The 19,776-nt window shown below is 41.7% G+C and overlaps 1 protein-coding gene across 4 annotated transcripts in view; it reads right to left on the bottom strand.

Annotated features, from left to right (window-relative positions):
* LOC105492357 (ATP binding cassette subfamily A member 13) overlaps positions 1 to 19,776 on the bottom strand; it is a 454,445-nt gene that overhangs the window by 261,979 nt on the left and 172,690 nt on the right. For all 4 annotated transcript variants that reach the window (XM_011759379.3, XM_024796198.2, XM_024796197.2 and 1 more), the window contains exons 31-33: positions 9,756 to 9,893; positions 8,492 to 8,672; positions 5,602 to 5,820 (exon numbers count right to left, since the gene is read on the bottom strand). In XM_011759379.3, the coding sequence (XP_011757681.2) occupies positions 5,602 to 5,820; positions 8,492 to 8,672; positions 9,756 to 9,893 (538 nt within the window). The remainder of the gene's footprint in view (positions 1 to 5,601; positions 5,821 to 8,491; positions 8,673 to 9,755; positions 9,894 to 19,776) is intronic.

Genomic DNA, 19,776 nt, shown 5'->3' with positions numbered 1-19,776 from the left:
ACATCAGGTTGGATACAGACAATTTGCTATCTCGTAATATACAGTCTATAAGATACCTAGCTATTTCTCACTAAGTACCCACTCAAATTCAAGACAGGTTTGAATAGTACAAACTAAATATTTTCCCTGTACTTCCAAGTGTCCACTGTCATTAACATTATTACTATTTCCAGCCATTCTCTGAAGACAGCATGAGATGTGAACCAGCCACCTTCCAGTAGAGAATGCCCTCCAGTAGGGATTATGACAATAATGTGAATGTTGAGCAGGGGACAAAAGAAAAAAAAGGATTTAAATAAAATGTGTAGTATCATCCATCACTTTAACAATGGACTTCTGTCCCTCAAGGACTTTTTCCATCAATTCAGGCTTAATTTGCCCATAGCCCTTACAGTGTCAGCATCCATCTAGAAGGAGATTTGGCTTTTTCTACACATGCACTTATAGTATACATGGTATCTAAACACAGCCACAAATTTCAACTTGAAATCATCTGCAGAAATACTGATCCCATCCAAGTATGGGAAAATAAAACTGTGTAATGCAGTGGTACATTTCTAGAGAACCAGTTTGTCACTTTCCAACGCTGCTCTCCACTAAAAGATTTTCAGGAGTAACATGAGCGTGATTTTCCCCAATGCCCTCCTTTAAGACCCTAGCCCCTAGGTAATATGTGCCTCTGCCATATTCTGGGTTTGTGATCTTGTTTTGTTTCATATCTCCAACAGAATGTCCATAATACTGCCTCACTTGGCCCCTCTAGGATCCAGTGTGTGTAATCTGACCTTACTCAGGTGAGATTCCTTTAAGAGAAATGCTCCAGAGGCAGGTTCCACAATGCACCAGGGATCCTTCATCCACACGTTCCCCACTGTGGGTTGCTAGTGACCCACCTGCCCTGCCTGCCAGGTTCTGAGAGTGCATTTTAAAGCTAATGCATTCACTAGCCCCGGGGAGAGCAACTGTTAACCAATCACCTTCACCTCTCAGACTCCTGGAATCCCCAATGGGTGTCCATACTCCCATTAGGTCATCAACGCTAGAAATGTGCTAGAGAATCTGTCCTCTCTCCGCCCGGTCGGTCTTGTCTTCCCAGAGGCCATGCCCACATGCTGCAGCATAGTGGCCAGCTTGAAGGAAAGGCAGCAGAAGGCACTCTGCATCTGAGAGTCCTGGGTCAGATCCTGGCTTCCCTCTACGAGCTGTCGGGCACCATCTCTCGGAGCCTCTGCCCTTCCTGTATCCCAGGGAAAAGACACTTGAATGAGACCACTCATGTAAGTTCCTGGCACATATCCACCATAGTGGCTGGCACAAGAAAAGGTCTTAAACAAACGAAAGTCCTCATTTATAAAACATAGGTAGCCATTGCAGAGGTGAGACTGGAAGCAGAAGGCCCCTCTGGCCATCTGAGAGAGCCCACAGGGTGCTTCTTTCCCGCCCTGGCCCACGTGGCCCGCACAACATCCCAAGGACGCGGTGAGAAGGGATCTGGTCCTTGAAGGATCTCAGGATTTGGGCACACCAAGGAAACTGAGGTAGCAGTGGAGAGGAGGGTAATAAATAAGAAAAACCAGCATGGGCAGGAGCACAGGCTGGCAGTGCCCTGGTGGGAGCCTAGCACCACAACTGGCCTCAGCATCAGACACCTCCAGGCTCCGTAACTCACATCTCTAAGACAAACTCATCACTTTCCTCTCATCCACTTCTCAAATAGGCTCTCTCTATACACACAGGTAACCCTTGAACAATGCAGGGACTCGGAGCACCACACTGCACACAGTCAAAAATCTGTGTATAACTTCCAGCTCCCCCAAAGCTTACCTACTAATACTCTACTGTTGACTGGAGGCCTTACCAATAATGTAAATAGTCAATTGACACCTCTTTTGTATGTTATATGCATTACAAACTGTATGCTTACAATGAGGCAAGCTAGAGAAAAAAATGTTATTTAAAAAGGCATAAAGAACAGAAACTATATTTGCTATTGTCTAACTGAAAGTGGATCATCACAAAGGTCTTTATCCTTGTCATCTTCACATTGAGTAGGCTGAGGAGGAGGAGCAGGAAGGGGAGAGCTGGTCTTGCTATCTCAAAGGTGGGTGAGGCAGGTCAGGCAGAGGAGATGGAAAGGTAGCAGAAGAGGTAGGCACACTGAGTGTTACTTGTATTGAAAACATTTGAATATAAGTAAGATCTGCAGGGTTCAAATCTGTGTTGTTCAAGAGTCAACTGTATGTTGAAAAACACTATGCTTGCCTGAGCCAGACATCTGGGGATTCCCATGGACACCCCCTCCTCTCTTACTCCCCATTGGGTTTGCATCTCCCTTTCCTCCTCACCCTCCTGGACCTCTCTTGGCCTAATCTTTTCTTAATGCAGGAGCCCCCAGCTCTCCCCGCGACTTGGGCTCACTCCAGCCCACCTCATTCTCCACCTGCAACTGGAGAGAGTGTGTGACCTACCATTGGGTGGCCACTGTAACCAGGTGCTCAACACTCTCCAGAGGCCTCATGCCCATGGACAGCCTACAGAACAAAACCTTAAATCTTGCAAGGCTTAGGAAGCGTCTATAATGTTGTCCAGCTTCTCCAGCCTGTCCTGTGCCTGCAAGAAGGAGGCCGGTGGACCCGCTAAGCTGCACATGCTGTAACGTATTGCAGCCCACCCACTGCAGTCAACCCCAGGTCATCCTTACTCATCCTGTAGCCTGCTACTCAATCATTACCTCTGCTATGACCCCTCAGCATACAAGCAGGGGCAGCTGACTCCCTGCACCCACTTCACACACACCCCAGTAGAGCTTATTCAGCTTCACTGTTTGCACCTGAGGTTTCTTTCTGAACTCAAGGGGGTTGAGGGATAAAAGACAACAAATATGGTGCAGTATATACTGCTCGAGTGATGAGTGCACCAAAATCTCACAAATCACCACTAAAGAACTTACTCATGTAACCAAATACCACGTGTACCCCAATAACTTATGGAAAATATACAAAAATAACAATTGAAAAAAAATCCAGTTATTCAACTCAAAGAATGCTTAATATACTACAGTGAACCAAACAGACTACGTCCCTGTAGTCAAGGGGTTTGCTATCTGGTGGAAAGCAACAAAAGACAAATACACAGAGGCTGTCATGAAATGATAAATGTCTTAAATAAGAGCCAGAGAAATAGAGAGGACTCAGGAGGGTGAGCAGGAAGGTGTTCTGAACAGAATGCTCAGGAAGTCTGCTCTAAGATGGTGTCTGAGAAGAGCCAGGATGGCAGTGAGGCAGGGTGCACGCCGAGCCCATCACAGCACAAATGCAGCAAAGGGCCTGTTCCGTGTGCTCAGGGAACCACCATAGGACCAGTGCAGCTGGCACCACACAATGAAGGATCAGGTAAACCAAGATAGACTGACAGGGCCTTATAAATTTATAGTCCAAAGGAGGAGGGTTTTGAGGTGGAAGGGGGCACTCATAATAAATCTGAGACAATAGACACAAGAATGTAAATTACACAATTGTAGGCCTCCATATCTTTAGATTATACCCCGAGTGATGTGAGTCCTTGAAGGGCAGTGGACAGAGAAGGGCCAGGACCTGGGTACATTTCTAAGGAGCACTCCATGTGGAGTGGTGAAAGCAGGGGACATCAGGACACTAGACAATGGTCTGGGGAGAACAGCTGGGGGTTGGGTTTGGGGGCAAGCCAAGCTTTGCAAAAGTGAGCCAAAGGGGCTGGAGGAAAGGGGAGAAGAAGCCGACAGCAGGCAGGAAGGCCAGCTGCAGCCCTGGCATCTCTGCAGAGACATGATGCAGGGTGATCTGCAACAGCAGGGATGGAGAAGCAAGCAATGGCAGATGAAGAGGCCGAGCAAAAGGAAGGGTGGAGCATTCTCATTACAAATGTTTTGCTTGGTCTCTGGTCATATCGCCAAAGGCACATGGAATGTGTGACAACTTTAAAACTCATTCCTCTTTTTCTCAGTGTTCCAGGGCTAGAAACATCAAGGTAGAGCTCCACCATCCTGAAGCACGTAGTGGAAAAAGTGGTAAGGAAATAAGGTTACACCATACAAACTAACGACCAAACCCTGTGAGCTTTTACCTGAATTAAATGCAGATTGTAAATACTTATTTATAAATGTAAAGCTTGCAAAAATATTGTAAAATAACAATAATCTGTAAGAATTCATTACATTCACATTTTCTTCTTAGGAATGTGCAGTCTGTTACCAGTTATGCTTACACACTTGCCTCCAAGGGCCCCTTCCCCACACGCTCATGCCATGATTGAATTTCTGCTTTGCAAAGTCCATCCACTGGAATTGCTAAGAACGTGGCACTAGCTCCAGGAGGCCAGAGCCATACATCTTCCTGATGGGGCAGAGCCCAGCGCAGGACAGATGGCCTGCACACTTAACTACCACTGTTTGCTGAATCGATGACCCCAGCACTGGATTAACGTTCCCACCTCCAGCTACTCTCCTTGACTTTCATTGCTCCACTTCCCCCTCCGATCCATACTGTAATCCATAGACATCACCCTCAAACACCACTTTGTTCTCTAATCAGGAACCTACTGTCTCTCCCTTTTACCTCTGATCTAAACTTCTATCAGTGTCCAATGAGACAGAACACAATGCCTTGCTTTTGCTTTGCTTCCCATCCTGGATACCCTACTTCCTTTCCACCTATCCCCATGTATTTCCACCTCTCCCCACATATTCTCAACTCTAAATCTTCCTTGTGCTATTCCACATTCATATAGGGTTCAGCTCTCCATGCGGACCCACCAATATCCTACCCATTCTTCGTGGCCCTACCAGTACTTCTCTGCTCCCTGCCTTGTGCAACCACTTAGTCAGCATGACCTGATTCTTCTAAATTTGAATAGTCTTCAAATACAGGCCTTCCTGGCCCATGCACCACAGTGGCATGACCATAAACCAGGCTGTCACCACCTCTTGCCTACATTGGCCACTCTGTATTCAGTCTCTCCCATGGTACCTGCTATGATCTGGCAGGAGTGAGCTTCGAGATCTCAGGCTAATCACAATCCCCCACTCATGAACACCTACTTGCTCAATGAAGTTCAAACTCCTTAGCATGACTAACAAGGCTCTTTTTTTCTTAATCTTTGTGTGTGTGTGTGTGTGTGTGTGTGTATGTGTGTGTGTGTGTGTGACAGGAGGGAAGGAAGGAGTTGAGGAAGACCTAGGGATCAAAGAGAGAGAAGGCAGACTAATCAGTTTCTTGACAACCAGTTTTCCTGTTGCCTTTTAATTCTTTTCATTTCAGGACACCCCTAGGGACCTTTTGCTCTAGATACACAAAGTTTCCATCAACAGCCTCTGTGCTTACATGTGCTCATCTCTTCCCCACATCGAAGACAAATCAAATCAAATTCAATGCCTTCCCACAGAAGCCTTTTCTGACATTCTCAGTGTTGGTGGTTGTGTCATAATTCCATAGTTAACAACCATTTGCTAATTATTTCCTCTTATAAATGTAGACACAGATGATTTTTTAAGTGTCTCTTTCTAGTGTCTTCACTTCCTTACACAATGGGCAGAGGCAGGAGGAACAGAGACAACTGTTTACTAACTGATTGACTTGCTGATGCAGCTCCTTCTTGGTCAACTGTGGAGACTTTATGGAAGCAAAGAGCAGCAGATGTTCCCGGACGGTGAGGTTGTCCAACAGGATGTCCTGCTGCAGACACACACCCAGCTCCATTCTGACCCTCGACAGGTCTGTCTGTAGGTTCTTGCCATTGATGATGATGTTTCCAGAAGTGGGAGAGTAGAGCCCCGTCAACATGGATCTACCAGAGAAAATAAGACAGCATGGAGAATATGCATTGCTGATACTGTGAGCGTCAGCAATCCAGTCAGCTCCAGGATGGCGCATACATCCTGCCAAGAGCACTCACCCTCTGCTGTCCTGGTTTTTACACAATCAGTTAAAAGTCGTGAGGAGCTTGAGGGCACGTTGTCTGGTTGATCTTGAAAATATGAGTTTAACATAATGTTTATGCTACCATATGAAATACAAATGCTCCTTGACTTCTGATTGGGTGATGTCCCAATAAATCCATCAAAAGTTGAAAATATTGTAAGTCAAAATGTATTTACATGTAATCTACCTAACATCACAGCTTAGTCTGTCTAGCCTACCTTAAATGTGCCCAAAACATTTACATTAGCCTACAACTGGGCAAAATCAACTATCGCAAAGCATATTTTATAATAAGGTGTTGAATATCCCTTGCAATTTATTGAATATTGTACTGAAAGTAAAAAGCAGAATGGCTGTATGAGTCCTCAGACTATAGTTTCTACCTAGTGTGTATTACTTTCACACCATCATGACATCAAAATATCATTAAGTTGAACCATTGTAAGTCTGAATTGAGATCATAGAGCATCATAGTTGTATGGGACTTTAAGACGATAACATTAAACTTTTTACAGATGAGGAAACATGCTACAGAAATGACATATATACCTAAATCCTCATCATTAAATATAAGCAAAACAGAGATGCAAAGCTAGGCCCCAACCATGGAGCCAGTCTTCCTTCCACTGCTCCCGGGATAGTCTGTGTGTGTTAAAACCACAAGAACTCAAGCAGCCGGCCACCACAAGCTCACACAACCAATTGCCTAGTTCTGCTTCCTTGCTTCAGGAAGTTTATTATTTAAGTTTTAAATTGGTTCCTTATTTCTGAAAAGTTAAACATGCCCCTACCACAGGACCTAGCAAATCCGCTCCTTAGTATTCACACATGAGAAATTAAATGTGTGCCGACACAAAGCTGTATGCACAAATGTTCACAGCAGCTGTGTTCGCAATCACTGACAAAGAGAAACAACCTCAATTGCAACCCATAGATGAAAACATAAAGAAACTGAATTGCCTCCATACAGTGGATACCACTCAGTTGTCCCAAGGAGCAGGCTGCTGGCCCACCACCACCATGCCTGGGTCCCCAAAACAGTCCGCTGAGTACAAGAAGCCAGACATGATCCCATTTACAAGAAATTCTAGAATAAGTAACCTAGTTTTTAGTGACAAAGAGCAGATCAGTGGTCACATGAAAGCCGGGGTCAAAGGAGAGCACAGGAAACCTTGGAGCAGCATAGAAAGGTTCTGCATTTGTGGTGCTTATTCCAGCACTAACCAAATGTGTCAAAACTCATCAAACTGTACACATCAGCAGATACTGTTTACTGCACAAAAATTAAACCTCAATGAACTTAAAACTCTTTGCTACATTATTTTCAAACCTATCTGGGGGAGACTATAAAATAGTTTATACACATTCCCTAGAAGTCTCAAAGATGGTTGTTTTAAATAGTGAAGATCCAGTCTTTGACTGATCTCTCAGCCTTTCATCTAAGAATTGCCGGGTGGAGGCAGCCACTTAGGATGACTCAAAACGTACTACAAATGTACACTAAAAGCAACACAGTCATTGAACCTTAAATCATCGAGAAGCTCCAAATGTAATTCTCATCATTCTGCTAAACAAGCAGCTCAGGTTTTCCTTGTAAGAAATGTGTCTTAGTAAAAGCAGGGTGAGAGGAGCTGTCTGGCTGAGTCATTATTGGTGTAACTTGTGGTTTCCCAATTTTCAAACACTAAAAAAACACTCAGACTCATTTCCAAGTCCATTTCTGTATCCGAGGAACGAATAAAAACTGTCCATTTTCTTTCTTTCTATTTTTTCAATATGAGATTTCTGAAGTTTCATGTGGTATTGTTCTACCTTTCTTATTAAGTTTGAGGCAAAGCCCTTCTCATTGTTTTAACTAATCACATGCTACATATTTAGTGAGAAAAAGAACAAAAGAGAAAGTGATTTGTTCAAAAGAGATATTTCATAATTTTAGCAGTTGAACCTTAAACCTTCACTTCCACAGCCAGCCCAAGGCTGTGAGTGTTTGAATTCCTTGTTTCTCTGGGAGGACATGATGTGATTCTTTAATCAAATCTAAAGCCATTGGATCCTAAGCCAAACATCCACCTTTAACGAGAAAAGAACCACACAAAAACCAGAATATGAAAAAGAAAAATAATCAGGTGTTTAAAAAAATTGCAAATACCACTGTGATATTCCTCTTCCTACAGATATGCAAGCAAGATGATACTTAATGGGACAAATGCTGAAAGTGCCAAAGGACTTGCAAAGACTAAAGTACAACATGGTAAATTATTTGTAGAAAATACAAGAATTAAGGCTTTTAAAAAGCTCTCCACCTCACCCCTTTGACAGGGCCCCAGGCCTACAGTGCACCTGTGCGGTTGAGGACACAGGGCCTCTCTCACACGGGCACTCATGAGGGGCTCTGCCTTTCACCTGTGTCTCTAAACTCTGTACTGAGACTCAAAATTCTTAAAAAAGGAAAAAAAATCAAACCACCTGTCTCACAGGAAAACTGAAATTTTAAGAATCAAATGCCCAATGTTTGATAAGGGTAAAATGGGACCCACATGATAGTGGTTTTCCCGGCACCATTTGTCCCCAGCAGGGCGGTGATTTGGTCCCTGTAGAAGGTGAGGCTGAGGTCTTGGACTGCAGCCTTGTGGCCCTCATATTCCTTGGTCACAGACACCAAGGTGACTCCCGGGGGACTTCCTTCAAGCTCTCCTTCCTTGTTTTGCTGTGATGACCCTGTGAGAGAGATGAAAATTCATTGTGAAAAGACTTCAAAAGCCCTGAAGATCATGCTCATATTTATTAATTCAGTGTTCTGCTTTGAAATTGAATTCCAGCTCTGTGAAGCATACAAATCAACTCAAAAATCTTTCTTTAGCAAGAACAAGAAGCAGACTACATAATGGCAAACATTAAGTGATATCACTGATTACAAAGTTTTGAACCCTTACGATAACCATTTCGTAAAAAAAAAAATAAAAATAAAAACACACACATGTATTTTGGTTTAAGTAGAGAAAAAACAACAGGCAGATTAGTTACACATAAAATATTCATGAGAAATAGTCTCCTGAGGAGGTGAGAATGGATAGATGCTTGTCGATGTGTTCCACATTTTCTAAAAGATTCATAATTCAGAAAAATATTTAGATTGTTTAGAGTACAATGTTGACTTGTAATCTAAACCCACCATGATGGGAGCTTGTTTATCTCTGAGTGATGCATCTCTGTTTCCATGGAGATAGCCGATGAATTCATCCTTTGGCAGGGGTGCCCTGTGCCTGCACCTGCAGGAATAGGCCATGACTCTGGAGTGCAGAGGCACAGGCACAGTCCTGCCCCTATCTCCTGAGAACCACAATCCCTATTTGTAAGGGACAGCGATATTCTCCCTCACACAGGAACACTGAATATACCAGCATGGGTGAGAACACTTAAAAATTTTAAAGTGCTTTACATAGGGTAGCTGCCCATCTTTGCTTTTATTTCTTATATGTATTCATTTTGGGACTAACACTTCAATTTTACTAAATTGTAATATGCACACAAATGCACATAATGCACACAGGGAAGGACGCTAAATAATAAATAATAGGAACTCCCTGGGGTTCCTGGATTTCACAGAACAATCACTGTCAGGGCATACTGCCTCACATCTGTGCCTTGTAGCTGTTTCCCAGCCCAAGACAGCCTAAATATAAGTCTTTCTACGAATCAGCACACACTTGCAAAGGCTGGACCAGAAAAACAATAAAAACAAAAAAACAAAATGGATCAGAGGAAAAATACATGCATCTAATAATTCTACTCCTTACAAACCTTTACTGTCAAAGTTCTCATGGAAGAAGAACACACTGGAACTTAGAGAATATTGCCTTTTTTCAACCAAGACACCCACACTCTTCCAATATGAGGCAGTAAAGGGGAAATACCATGGTTTCCGTAGACCAAATGTTCCTGAAAGAGGAGACAATTAAAATTAGTTTAATTTTTTTATTTAGATGAAGGTACTGTATTAGAATATCTTAAGTAATTAATATAAAATGTCATTCTATGTTAGTATTTTTAATATATGTCCCATATACAAAAAAGTGATATCCCAAGGCACAGCTATTAGCTTCGCAGTGGAGCCCTAACTCTCCCTTCTCAGTCTGATCCACGGCCATGTGTTAAAAGCCCCTCTCATCCACTTCCCCCAAGACATCTGTAGAGTAGGAGTTCAATAAACGCTTTTTGGATAATTGCTGAATATTCCCAGAGTAAAGTGCCACCTTGTCCCGCACTGCCCTTCTATTTTGTCATTGTTCTTCTTTTGCCTACCTTTGATGTTTGCAAGAATTCCTAAACAAGGGGAAGAGCATGAGTTAAGTGCATGAGGGGATTAATCAATTGAAACGTCCACAAAGAAGAATAATTCATAATGCTAACATTTCCGTATGAAACATATTATCATTCTTCAAAAGTATTCTCCAAATTCATTTCAGCCCATTTAACATTCACTTTGCCCTCATTACATGCTGAAATGAGAAGGGATTTCATTATTAACACTTTCCAATTTTCTTTTAACACATCCTTTCTAGTTTAAGTTTGATGAATGCAACTTACCTAAAGGCCTAAATTCTACAACTGATTAGAATTAAAAAGGCCTATAGAAAGACTATTATAGCACTTTGATCATCAAGCAGAAGAGAGATATGCAAGCCCTTGCACTTTCTAATCAAAAAATAGAAAGAGATGTTCAGGCACTCAAAGGAGAGCACATGTATCCATTACCTTTTGAAAGTAAAGGGAAGGTTTGCAAAATTTTTCACCCATTCTATAGAATGGGAGAAATGTCTGTTTACTCTGTCAATAGTTTCCTTTGCTGTGCAAAAGCTCTTCAGTTTAGTTAGATCTCATTTGTCAATTTTTGCTTTTCTTGCCATTGCTTTTGGCATCTTTGTCATGAAATCTTTGTCTGTGACTATGTCCTGAATGGTGTTGACTAGGTTGTCTTCCAGTGTTTTTATAGTTTTGAGTTTTACATGGTATTGACTAGGTTGTCTTCCAGGGTTTTTATAGTTTTGAGTTTTACATTTAAGTCTTTAATCCGTCTTGAATTAATTTTTGTATATGGAAATAAGGAAGGTGTTCAGTTTCAATTTTCTGCATATATCTAGCCAGTTATCCTCACACCATTTATTAAATAGAAAATCCTTTCCCCATTGCTTGTTTTTTTAGGTTTGTTGAAGATCACGTAGTTGTAGGTGTGTGTTCTTATTTCTGGGTTCTCTATTCTGTTCTGTTAGTCTGTGTGTCTGTTCTTGTACCAGAACCATGCTGTTTTGGTTACTGTAGCCCTGTAGTATAGTTTGAAGTCAGGTAGTGTGATGTCTCCAGCTTTGTTCTTTTCACTCAGGATTGTCTTGGCTATTCAGGCTCATTTTTGGTTCCATGTGAATTTTAAAACATTTTTTTCTAGTTCTGTGAAGAATATCAATGGTAGTTTAACGAGAATAGCATTGAATCTACAAACTGCTTTTGGCAGTATGGTCATTTTAATGATATTCATTCTTCCCATCCATGAGCATGAAATGTTTTTCCATTTGTTCTTGTCATCTCTGATTTCTTTGAGCAGTGGTTTGTAGTTCTCCTTGTAGAGACCTTTCACCTCCCTTGTTAGCTGTATTCCCAGGCATTTTGTGTGTGTATGGTAATTGTGGATGGAAGTTTGTTATTGATTTAACTCTGGGCTTGACTGTTGTTGCTGTATAGGAATGCTTAACTATGCATCTGACAAAGGTCTAATATCCAACATCTATAAGGAACTTAGATAAATTAAGCAAAAAACAAACACCCCATTAGAAAGTGGGCAAAGGACATAAAAAGACACTTCTCAAAAGAAGACATACATAGGGCCAACAATCATATGGAAAAACCTCAACATCAATGATCATTAGAGAAATGCAAATCAAAACCACTGAGATACCATCACACACCAGTCAAAAAGGCTGCTATTAAAAGGTCAAATTTTTTTTTTTTTTTTTTTTTTTTTTTTGAGACAGAGTCTCGCTCTGTAGCCCAGGCTAGAGTGCAGTGGCCGGATCTCAGCTCACTGCAAGCTCCGCCTCCCGGGTTCACGCCATTCTCTGGCCTCAGCCTCCCGAGTAGCTGGGACTACAGGCGCCCGCCACCTCGCCCGGCTAGTTTTTTGTATTTCTTAGTAGAGACGGGGTTTCACCGTGTTAGCCAGGATGGTCTCGATCTCCTGACCTCGTGATCCACCCGTCTCGGCCTCCCAAAGTGCTGGGATTACAGGCTTGAGCCACCGCGCCCGGCCAAAAGGTCAAAAATTAACAGACGCTGCTGAGGTTGTGAATAAAAAGGAATGCTTATACACTGTTGGTGGGAGTGTAAATTAGTTCAACTATTGTGGAAGACAGGTGGTGGTTCCTCAAAGACCTAAAGATAAAAATACCATTTGACCCAGCAATCCTATTACTGAGTATATACCCAAAGGAATATATATCATTTTATTATAAAGACACATGCCATGCACACGCATGTTCTTTGTGGCACTATTCATAATAGCAAAGACATGGAATCAACCTAAAAGCCCATCGATGATAGACTGGATAAAGAAAATGTGGTACATATACACCATGGACTACTATGCAGCCATAAATAGGAATGAGATCATGTCCTTTGCAGGGACATGAATGAAGCTGGAGGCCATTATCCTTAGCAAGCTAACATCCTTAGCAAAGGAACAGAAAACAAAATACTGCATGTTCTCACTTATAAGTGGGAGCTGAATGATGAGAACACATGAGGGGGAACAACATGCCCTGGGGCCTTTTGGAGGGTGAAGGGTGAGAGAAGGTAGAGGATGAGAAAAAATAACTGATGGGTACTAGGCTTAATACGTGGGTCACAAAATGATCTGTACAACAAACCCCCATGACACCATTTACCTATGTAACAAACCTGCACATGTACCCCTGCACTTAAAAGTTACAAAAAAAATAAATAAATAAAGTGAAGAGAAGTTGTTGAGCTGGTGTCAGGAGTAGCACTGTTGTTTGTGGGCTGAGTTGTGTCTCCCCAGGTTTCACAGGTTGAAGTTCTAACCCCCTGTACTTCAAAATGTGACTGTATTTGGAGACACGGTCTTCAAAGAGGTAATTAAGGCAAAATGAAGTCACAAGGGCGAGGGCTAATCCAATGTGAGTGCTGTCCTCATGAAAGAAAATTTGGACACAGACACACAGGAACGACACAAGGAGATGATGCCATCTGCAAGCCAATGAGAGTGGCCTTGGGAAAAACCAGCCCATACACATACCCACATACTCAGGCCTACACCTTGATCTCAGACTTCTGGCCTCCAGGATTGTGAGACAATACATTCCTGTTGTTTGAGCCACCCAGTCTGTGGTACTTCGCTGTTGCAGGCTGAGAAAATTAATGCAGGCAGGCGTCCTCCAGGAACCTTGCAAAGCAATAACCATCCCTCTGTAGGAAGAGGATGAGTAGCAGCTGGATAATCAGGTCATATCACAGCCAGCATTCCACTCACTCTGTTCCAGGCACTGTCCAGGGTATCTGGTTGTATTAATTCACACAGTCCTGTGACCACCAACATGTCAGGTACAATTATCACCTCTACCTTCCCAATAAGAAAAGGAGGAACAGAAAGGCTTGCCCAGTGATGCACAGCTGGTGGCTCCCGAAGCTACACACTGGTTAGCCTCTCCTCTAGCATCTCCTGCCTGTCTGAATACGCAAGTGCAGCCATGAGGATGCTTTGGGTTGCCTTTTACAACAAGAAAGAAGCACAGTTTCTTATAGCACCAATTACACAATAAGCCCCTGTTGATACATACACGAACAATGAGTGTGTGGAAATCAAAGGAGATAGAAAGCGAGCAAACACATCAGGAAGATTATTCTCACAAAGCTGCAGGTCTTGGGCTGAGAGGCCTCCCAGGCAACCACACTCAGTCGCAGCTTAAGTGGGCACCACCCTTAGCAAGGACAGTAGGCAATGGGATCCGGATGCCTTTAACTGTTTATATATTTGAATTAGTAATTAAAATTCCTGGACTCTAGATGACACAATGAAAAAGTGGGAACTTACATCTGAACATAGAAAAAGCAAAAATTATTTAAACTTGCAAAGTAAGAGAAAGGTGCAGGAAGTTATTACTTTCATTTGATGAAATATTGAGCAGCCATTAACAGTACTTTCAAAGATGTGGATAAATGCTTATGACAAAAATATTTTTTAAAAACATAGAGGGAAATTTACATATATAGTATGAACCCAACTAGGTACAGAAAACTGTCTGGAAAAAGCCTGGGAAATGTAAGTTCTGGTTAGTGAAATCAGAGATAATTGAATTTTTTTTTTCTGCTTCCTCAAAAATGTTTCCTGTTTCTCCATAAACTTTTCAAACATTTTACAATAAACACATATCCATCTGATGTATTACAGCTCAAGTTTTCAGAACCATAGGGGAGAAAAGAATATTTCACACATGCACATTCTAAAGGTGAAATAAGGCACAATTTGCCTGTTCCAAATGAAGTCATTGAACACCTTCACATTGTGAGTGTACGCAAGGAAATCCTGAAGCAAGCCTCAGCTCTGCTTCACTTCAATACAAGTGGAAGTTGTACAAAGATAAATATGATTTCAAACTTTGGGCCATGACTAAAAGCGAGGATCACCATACATGTGTGTGTGTGACACACACATACCCACATACACACGCACACACACAGGCATTCACACACATGAGTACACGTGTACAGAAGCACATATTCATGCAGCACATGCACACATGTACACACACACAAGCGTGCACACATAGGCAACTGCAACAATGTCAGGAGTCACCAGTTTCTTGCAATGGAGCTAAGTCATTACTCTTTATTAGTTGTGTCCTTGTTTTCTCACTTGAGTCTTTGGGAAATGACACCTTACTGCAGCCCTGACTTACTGTGGGAGATGCTTTGCTGAGAAATGAATAACTAAGCATTTTGTACAGAGGTAGGAGGACAGACTCTGGCTCATCTCCCAGGGCTCACAGTTCCAGTTGTCAGCCCAAGAATGAGCAGGACAGGTGAGGCCTCAGCACAGTGACGAAGGCACACAGCAGAAGTCCCCTAGATCTGGAACATCGTATCCCTTGCCCTTCTGTTCTCCGGTTTACACCTTCCTGTTCCAGGGAGATGTCAGTCATCAAACAGAAATCAACTAGTCACACCCTCTAGTGGTATGAGGGACACACAGATGAATCAGGCAGAGACTGCACCTTCTTAGGACCTTCATTCTAGTACAGATGACCAAAAAAAAAAAAAAAAAAAAAAAAATCATTGAGAGAAAAACGCGAGACAATATTGTCATTGTAGGGTTTCCACCTATGCAAAACAAAAGCAGGCCCTTCAACCCAAGAAAAAGGAGCGAGAATGAAAAGACAGAGATGCTGGGAGGGATGCTAGATTCAGAAAATACAAACACAGGATGTCCAATTAATTTTGAAATTCAGACAAACAACAAGTAATGTTTTAGTATGAATATGTCCCCCAGATTATTTGTAGTTTATCTGAAATTTGAATTCATCTGGGTGCCCTGTATTTTATCTGGCTACCCTGTGTGGGTGTGCTGGGTACACTGGAGACTGCCCCCCAACTCCCCATCAGCACACGGGAATAGAGAGAGAGAGAGAGGCATGAATCTGCAGCAGAGCAGGTTCAGGTGGCCTGGGAGCCACTGAGGATATTAGTTCTTCTCTAGACATTTTGGAGGTGGGGAAGACTGTCATGCAGGGGAAGGACATGGTCCACTTGGTCTATTTTTTACAAAGATAACTTTGTGTCAACACGGAGGTAGGATGCAGAGGTGAGGTGCTGGGGTCGGGGATACCTAGAGGAGTGGGAAGGAGTTACAAGGGCACTGTAACTCACTGTAAGTCCAGATCAGGCACAGTGAGGCCTGATCTAAGGTAATGGCTTCAGGGATGGGAAGTAGAAACAAACTACGAAAGACATTCCAGAGTTAGGAAAAAATAAATTAGAAATAAATTGAATATTAAGGTTTGCTTTGCTAATTAAACCATCTCAACCGTAATCCATCTGGACTTTTAAAACCTCCTAATTAATCTACTAATCTAACTAAAGCAGAGAGCAGCCAAATGCAAGTTGGCATGGAGGCCGTTCAGCTCTTTGGCTTGCCTCTGCAATCGGCTTTTGCTTATAAATCCAAACTTGGTTTATGTGCACACTCTAGAAGCACATACAACCTGCTCACATTACCAGATGTAATTGGGCACATTAATATGTGCAAAGGCCCTCCATTTACACCAAGCTTTTCTCCTCAAGGGGAACTGCCTGCTGGCTTATGCAGGCCAGGAAACTAATTGGCATTGCCCCGCAAAACTGACAGTGATAAAAGAAGAAGTCAATGAAATTAGACAGATCGAGCAGAATCAAATTTAATTGGAGGCATATAAAAAGAGTTTATGCAATGAAAACTCTTCGCAAGGACGAGATGTTTGCTTGTGAGCTCTTGACTCAAGCTTGGAGACCTCCAGTTGATGCTGAGCCCTGCAGGCCAGAAAATGATTTGATGCTGGATCTATAGAGTCTCCCAGTCGACAGCGGGGCTGAGAAATGCTGGGGTCATACTCACTGGGTCACTTTATAACAAAGAAAGAAAATGGAGAGAAAAGCATTTGTTTGGGGTATGGGTGTGTGTGTGTGTGTGTGTGTGTGTGTGTGTGTGTGTGTGTGAGACAGAGAGCAAAAGAGAGAAATTTCTCACGTGTCTCCTACCTCCCATCTGGAGACACCCTCCTACCCACAGGAGACTTTGGAACAGTGTTTTACAATGTAGATTTTATTATTACTCAAGTATGATGATGCCAACCAATCAGGAACTAACTGTCATTGCAACTATACTTTGTTACTCACAGACCCCAAGAGAAGGAGGCATGACACACCACACAGGGTCACACAGGGAAGCACCAGTGTCAGTCAGGAGACAGGGGAAGTAGGGAGGGGTGTTGTGGGAATGTGAACAAAAGCCTTTACTGTGGTTTCCAAGGGAAGCAACATGTGAGGAAGGGCAAGTACATTTCTAATTAACTAGTGTGAGTAATTTCCTCAGGCTCTTGGGGAGAGAGTCTGTGCCTAGTTGGCTGGTACCTTGCCCTGGGCTCATCAGGCCAGGTAGACAGTGGCCCTGAGTGTGAGCACCCCATAGTGGTAGGGGTGTGGGCTCTGGATTGGTTTGCATGTGAAAGGCACATCCACAGGGGAGTCCTTCACTATGGCTAGGAACTGGCTATCCCTGGAAGGAACAGTCCCTCCAGGGTCAGTAACTGCACACCCTCAACTCCAGTCAAAGCCTCAGAAATACAGAAAATAAAAAAGTAGGATTAATACAATGGGGATGGTACAATTGCCTTTAGGGTGCAGATGCCTGGGTTAGTCAATATCCTCCAAAGTGCAACAAAGAAATGTCCTTGACTTGCCTTCTGTGAGCCTGACCAGTTGTGCAAATGCAAAGTGTTGCATGGTTATTGAGCCTAGGACATATAAACTCAGTTTCTATGCAGTTTCAGTATACACTAAATTTGTCAGAAATTCAACCACTGTGTAAACCAGTGGAAGATTATTGTTTAAAGTAGAAATTGTTCATTGTTTTGGAAAACCATGCCATCAATAGTGATGTCACTCACTGCTTTCAAGTTTGCAATGCAGTATGACTGTATCAATCCTCAATCTGCCCCATTATACCCAAATACACGACAAAAGATGTGAAGATTGCTTGTAACAAACTTAAAACCAGATATATTTAAATTAGTAGAAATTCAGAAAATGTACTAAATTGTATTAATAAGGGTTAGTAACTATGTTACATTGTCATTCTATATATATATATATTTTTTAAAACTGTATAGCAAAATAAGACCATCTGGTAAAAATTACACATTGAAATGATTAACATGAGGCTCCCTATTACTTTTCAATCTTATTTTGATGCTGTTCCCTTGGCTTCTCTATAAAACCCTCTCATATTATTAATATTATTCCTTTGTCCAATCAGTCCTCTATTTCCTGTCACTACTAAAGAATAGATCTCCAAAGTCTTTAAAAGACTGGAGGCTGAATGGAGAGACTGAAATGAGATAGAATCATAAGACAGGAAATGGATCTTCTGTTATGTTTTGTCATTACCTGCCCCATGTGTTAAACACAGGGAATTTCCTTATTACTTTTAAGTAAGACCCAGGTCATTTACAAAAATATCATTATTTTATTCACCTCATTAGTGTATAATATTTCTTCCCACATTTTTCCTACTTCAGTTGAAGTTATTTTCATCTTTTAATCACATGCCAATAAATCTGATCTAGTATTACTTAACATTAGCTTTACTTCTAGTGTCTACATTTCTCTTTACTTGTGCATTTTCTTTCCTTTTAGTACCAAATGGCTTCCAACCATTTTCCTTCTTTTAAATCCGAACTTATTCCAAATAAAAGTAAGCAGCTGAATATCCCATTCTATGTTCTAATGAATTCTTGCCTGAGCACTGATAATTTACATGTTATCTTATTATAAATTACTTTCTATTTCTCTTTTATACTAAAATTTTAAAATTACATTAATTTTAAGACTCATACACAGGTAGTTTTCATTATCTATAAGTTTCATTTCAAGAGAGTAAAGGAGGTAATATAAAATATTTGTCTTAAAAAGAAGGTATTGGGTCTGAGAGCTCCTAGAAATTACAACCCTCTTTATGGATCTGAAAGCCCATCAATAGTGTCTGGCAATTTTATTCCTTGTTATTATCGGCAGACTTTGTCAAAGTGGAAAATAAATACTTCGGGCAATTTGGGAATATGCAAATTGCCAACTCTTATTTTTAGCTTTCGAAATAAAAGAATCTGAATTCTGTGATAAATTCAAAAATCTTTATTGACATATTTATTCAGCTCTATGCCTTTGTATTTTTAAATATGTGTTATAAATATGTTCGAGCTTTGATTTTTTTTAATTCTGTAATAGACTCTGATCTTTTTTCCTAACTAGCTGGTAGGTAAAATTAGTGTTACAATCACAAAGAGAAAATATAAAACCCACCACTCTAAATTCACTAAACAAAATGTTGAAACTAGTGTCTGCCATTCAGAGGTGGATTGAGGGCCTCCTGTATTGCTTCCCTTTGCAGGGTGTAGGATCCAATGTAGCTGGGAATCGTAACTCATTAGAGGTCACAGAACACTTTGTGTGGCCTGCTGAAAACATGGAGACATTCCCTAGAAAAGGTACATCCGAGTGAACTTAAGGGAGACTTGTGAAGTAAAATCAGGAGATCTTTTTCTCCAGTTGGATGTGGTAGGGTAAGAGCTGACTCTGAAGCAGCTCAATTTTTACATATTGGGTAGATGTTAATCATGAGCCATGTTGTGAGAATGCAGGATTGTGGCGTGAGTGTATGAAGATGGTGGATTGTTGGTTTAACCTTAACCTAATGGGAGGGCAGGGAATTAAGAGTCTGAAGAAATGGAAGGACAGGAGGAGATGAAAGAGGGAACAGAAGATGATGGTTTCCCCAGTCGAATATACGTGAGTTCCAAATGTGGCATGGTTCAGATGGCCAAGGTACTTCCAAAAGATTACCAAATCCAGTATTTGAATCTCCTGGTCCCCTGAGGAAAACGATTTTTTTAAATTTCTTCTGAGCCTCAAGTTAACCTCACTGAACTTTTAGAAAGAATTTCTTCTTAAAAGCCACCAGCTTAGCTGAACATCCCCTGACCCACAGGATAGGGAATGACTCAAT

Source organism: Macaca nemestrina, chromosome 4, assembly GCF_043159975.1.
Source record: "Macaca nemestrina isolate mMacNem1 chromosome 4, mMacNem.hap1, whole genome shotgun sequence".
In the NCBI taxonomy this organism is placed as follows: domain Eukaryota; kingdom Metazoa; phylum Chordata; class Mammalia; order Primates; family Cercopithecidae; genus Macaca; species Macaca nemestrina.
Note: the sequence above shows the minus strand (reverse complement) of the source record. Positions and strands in the feature narration are given on the sequence as shown.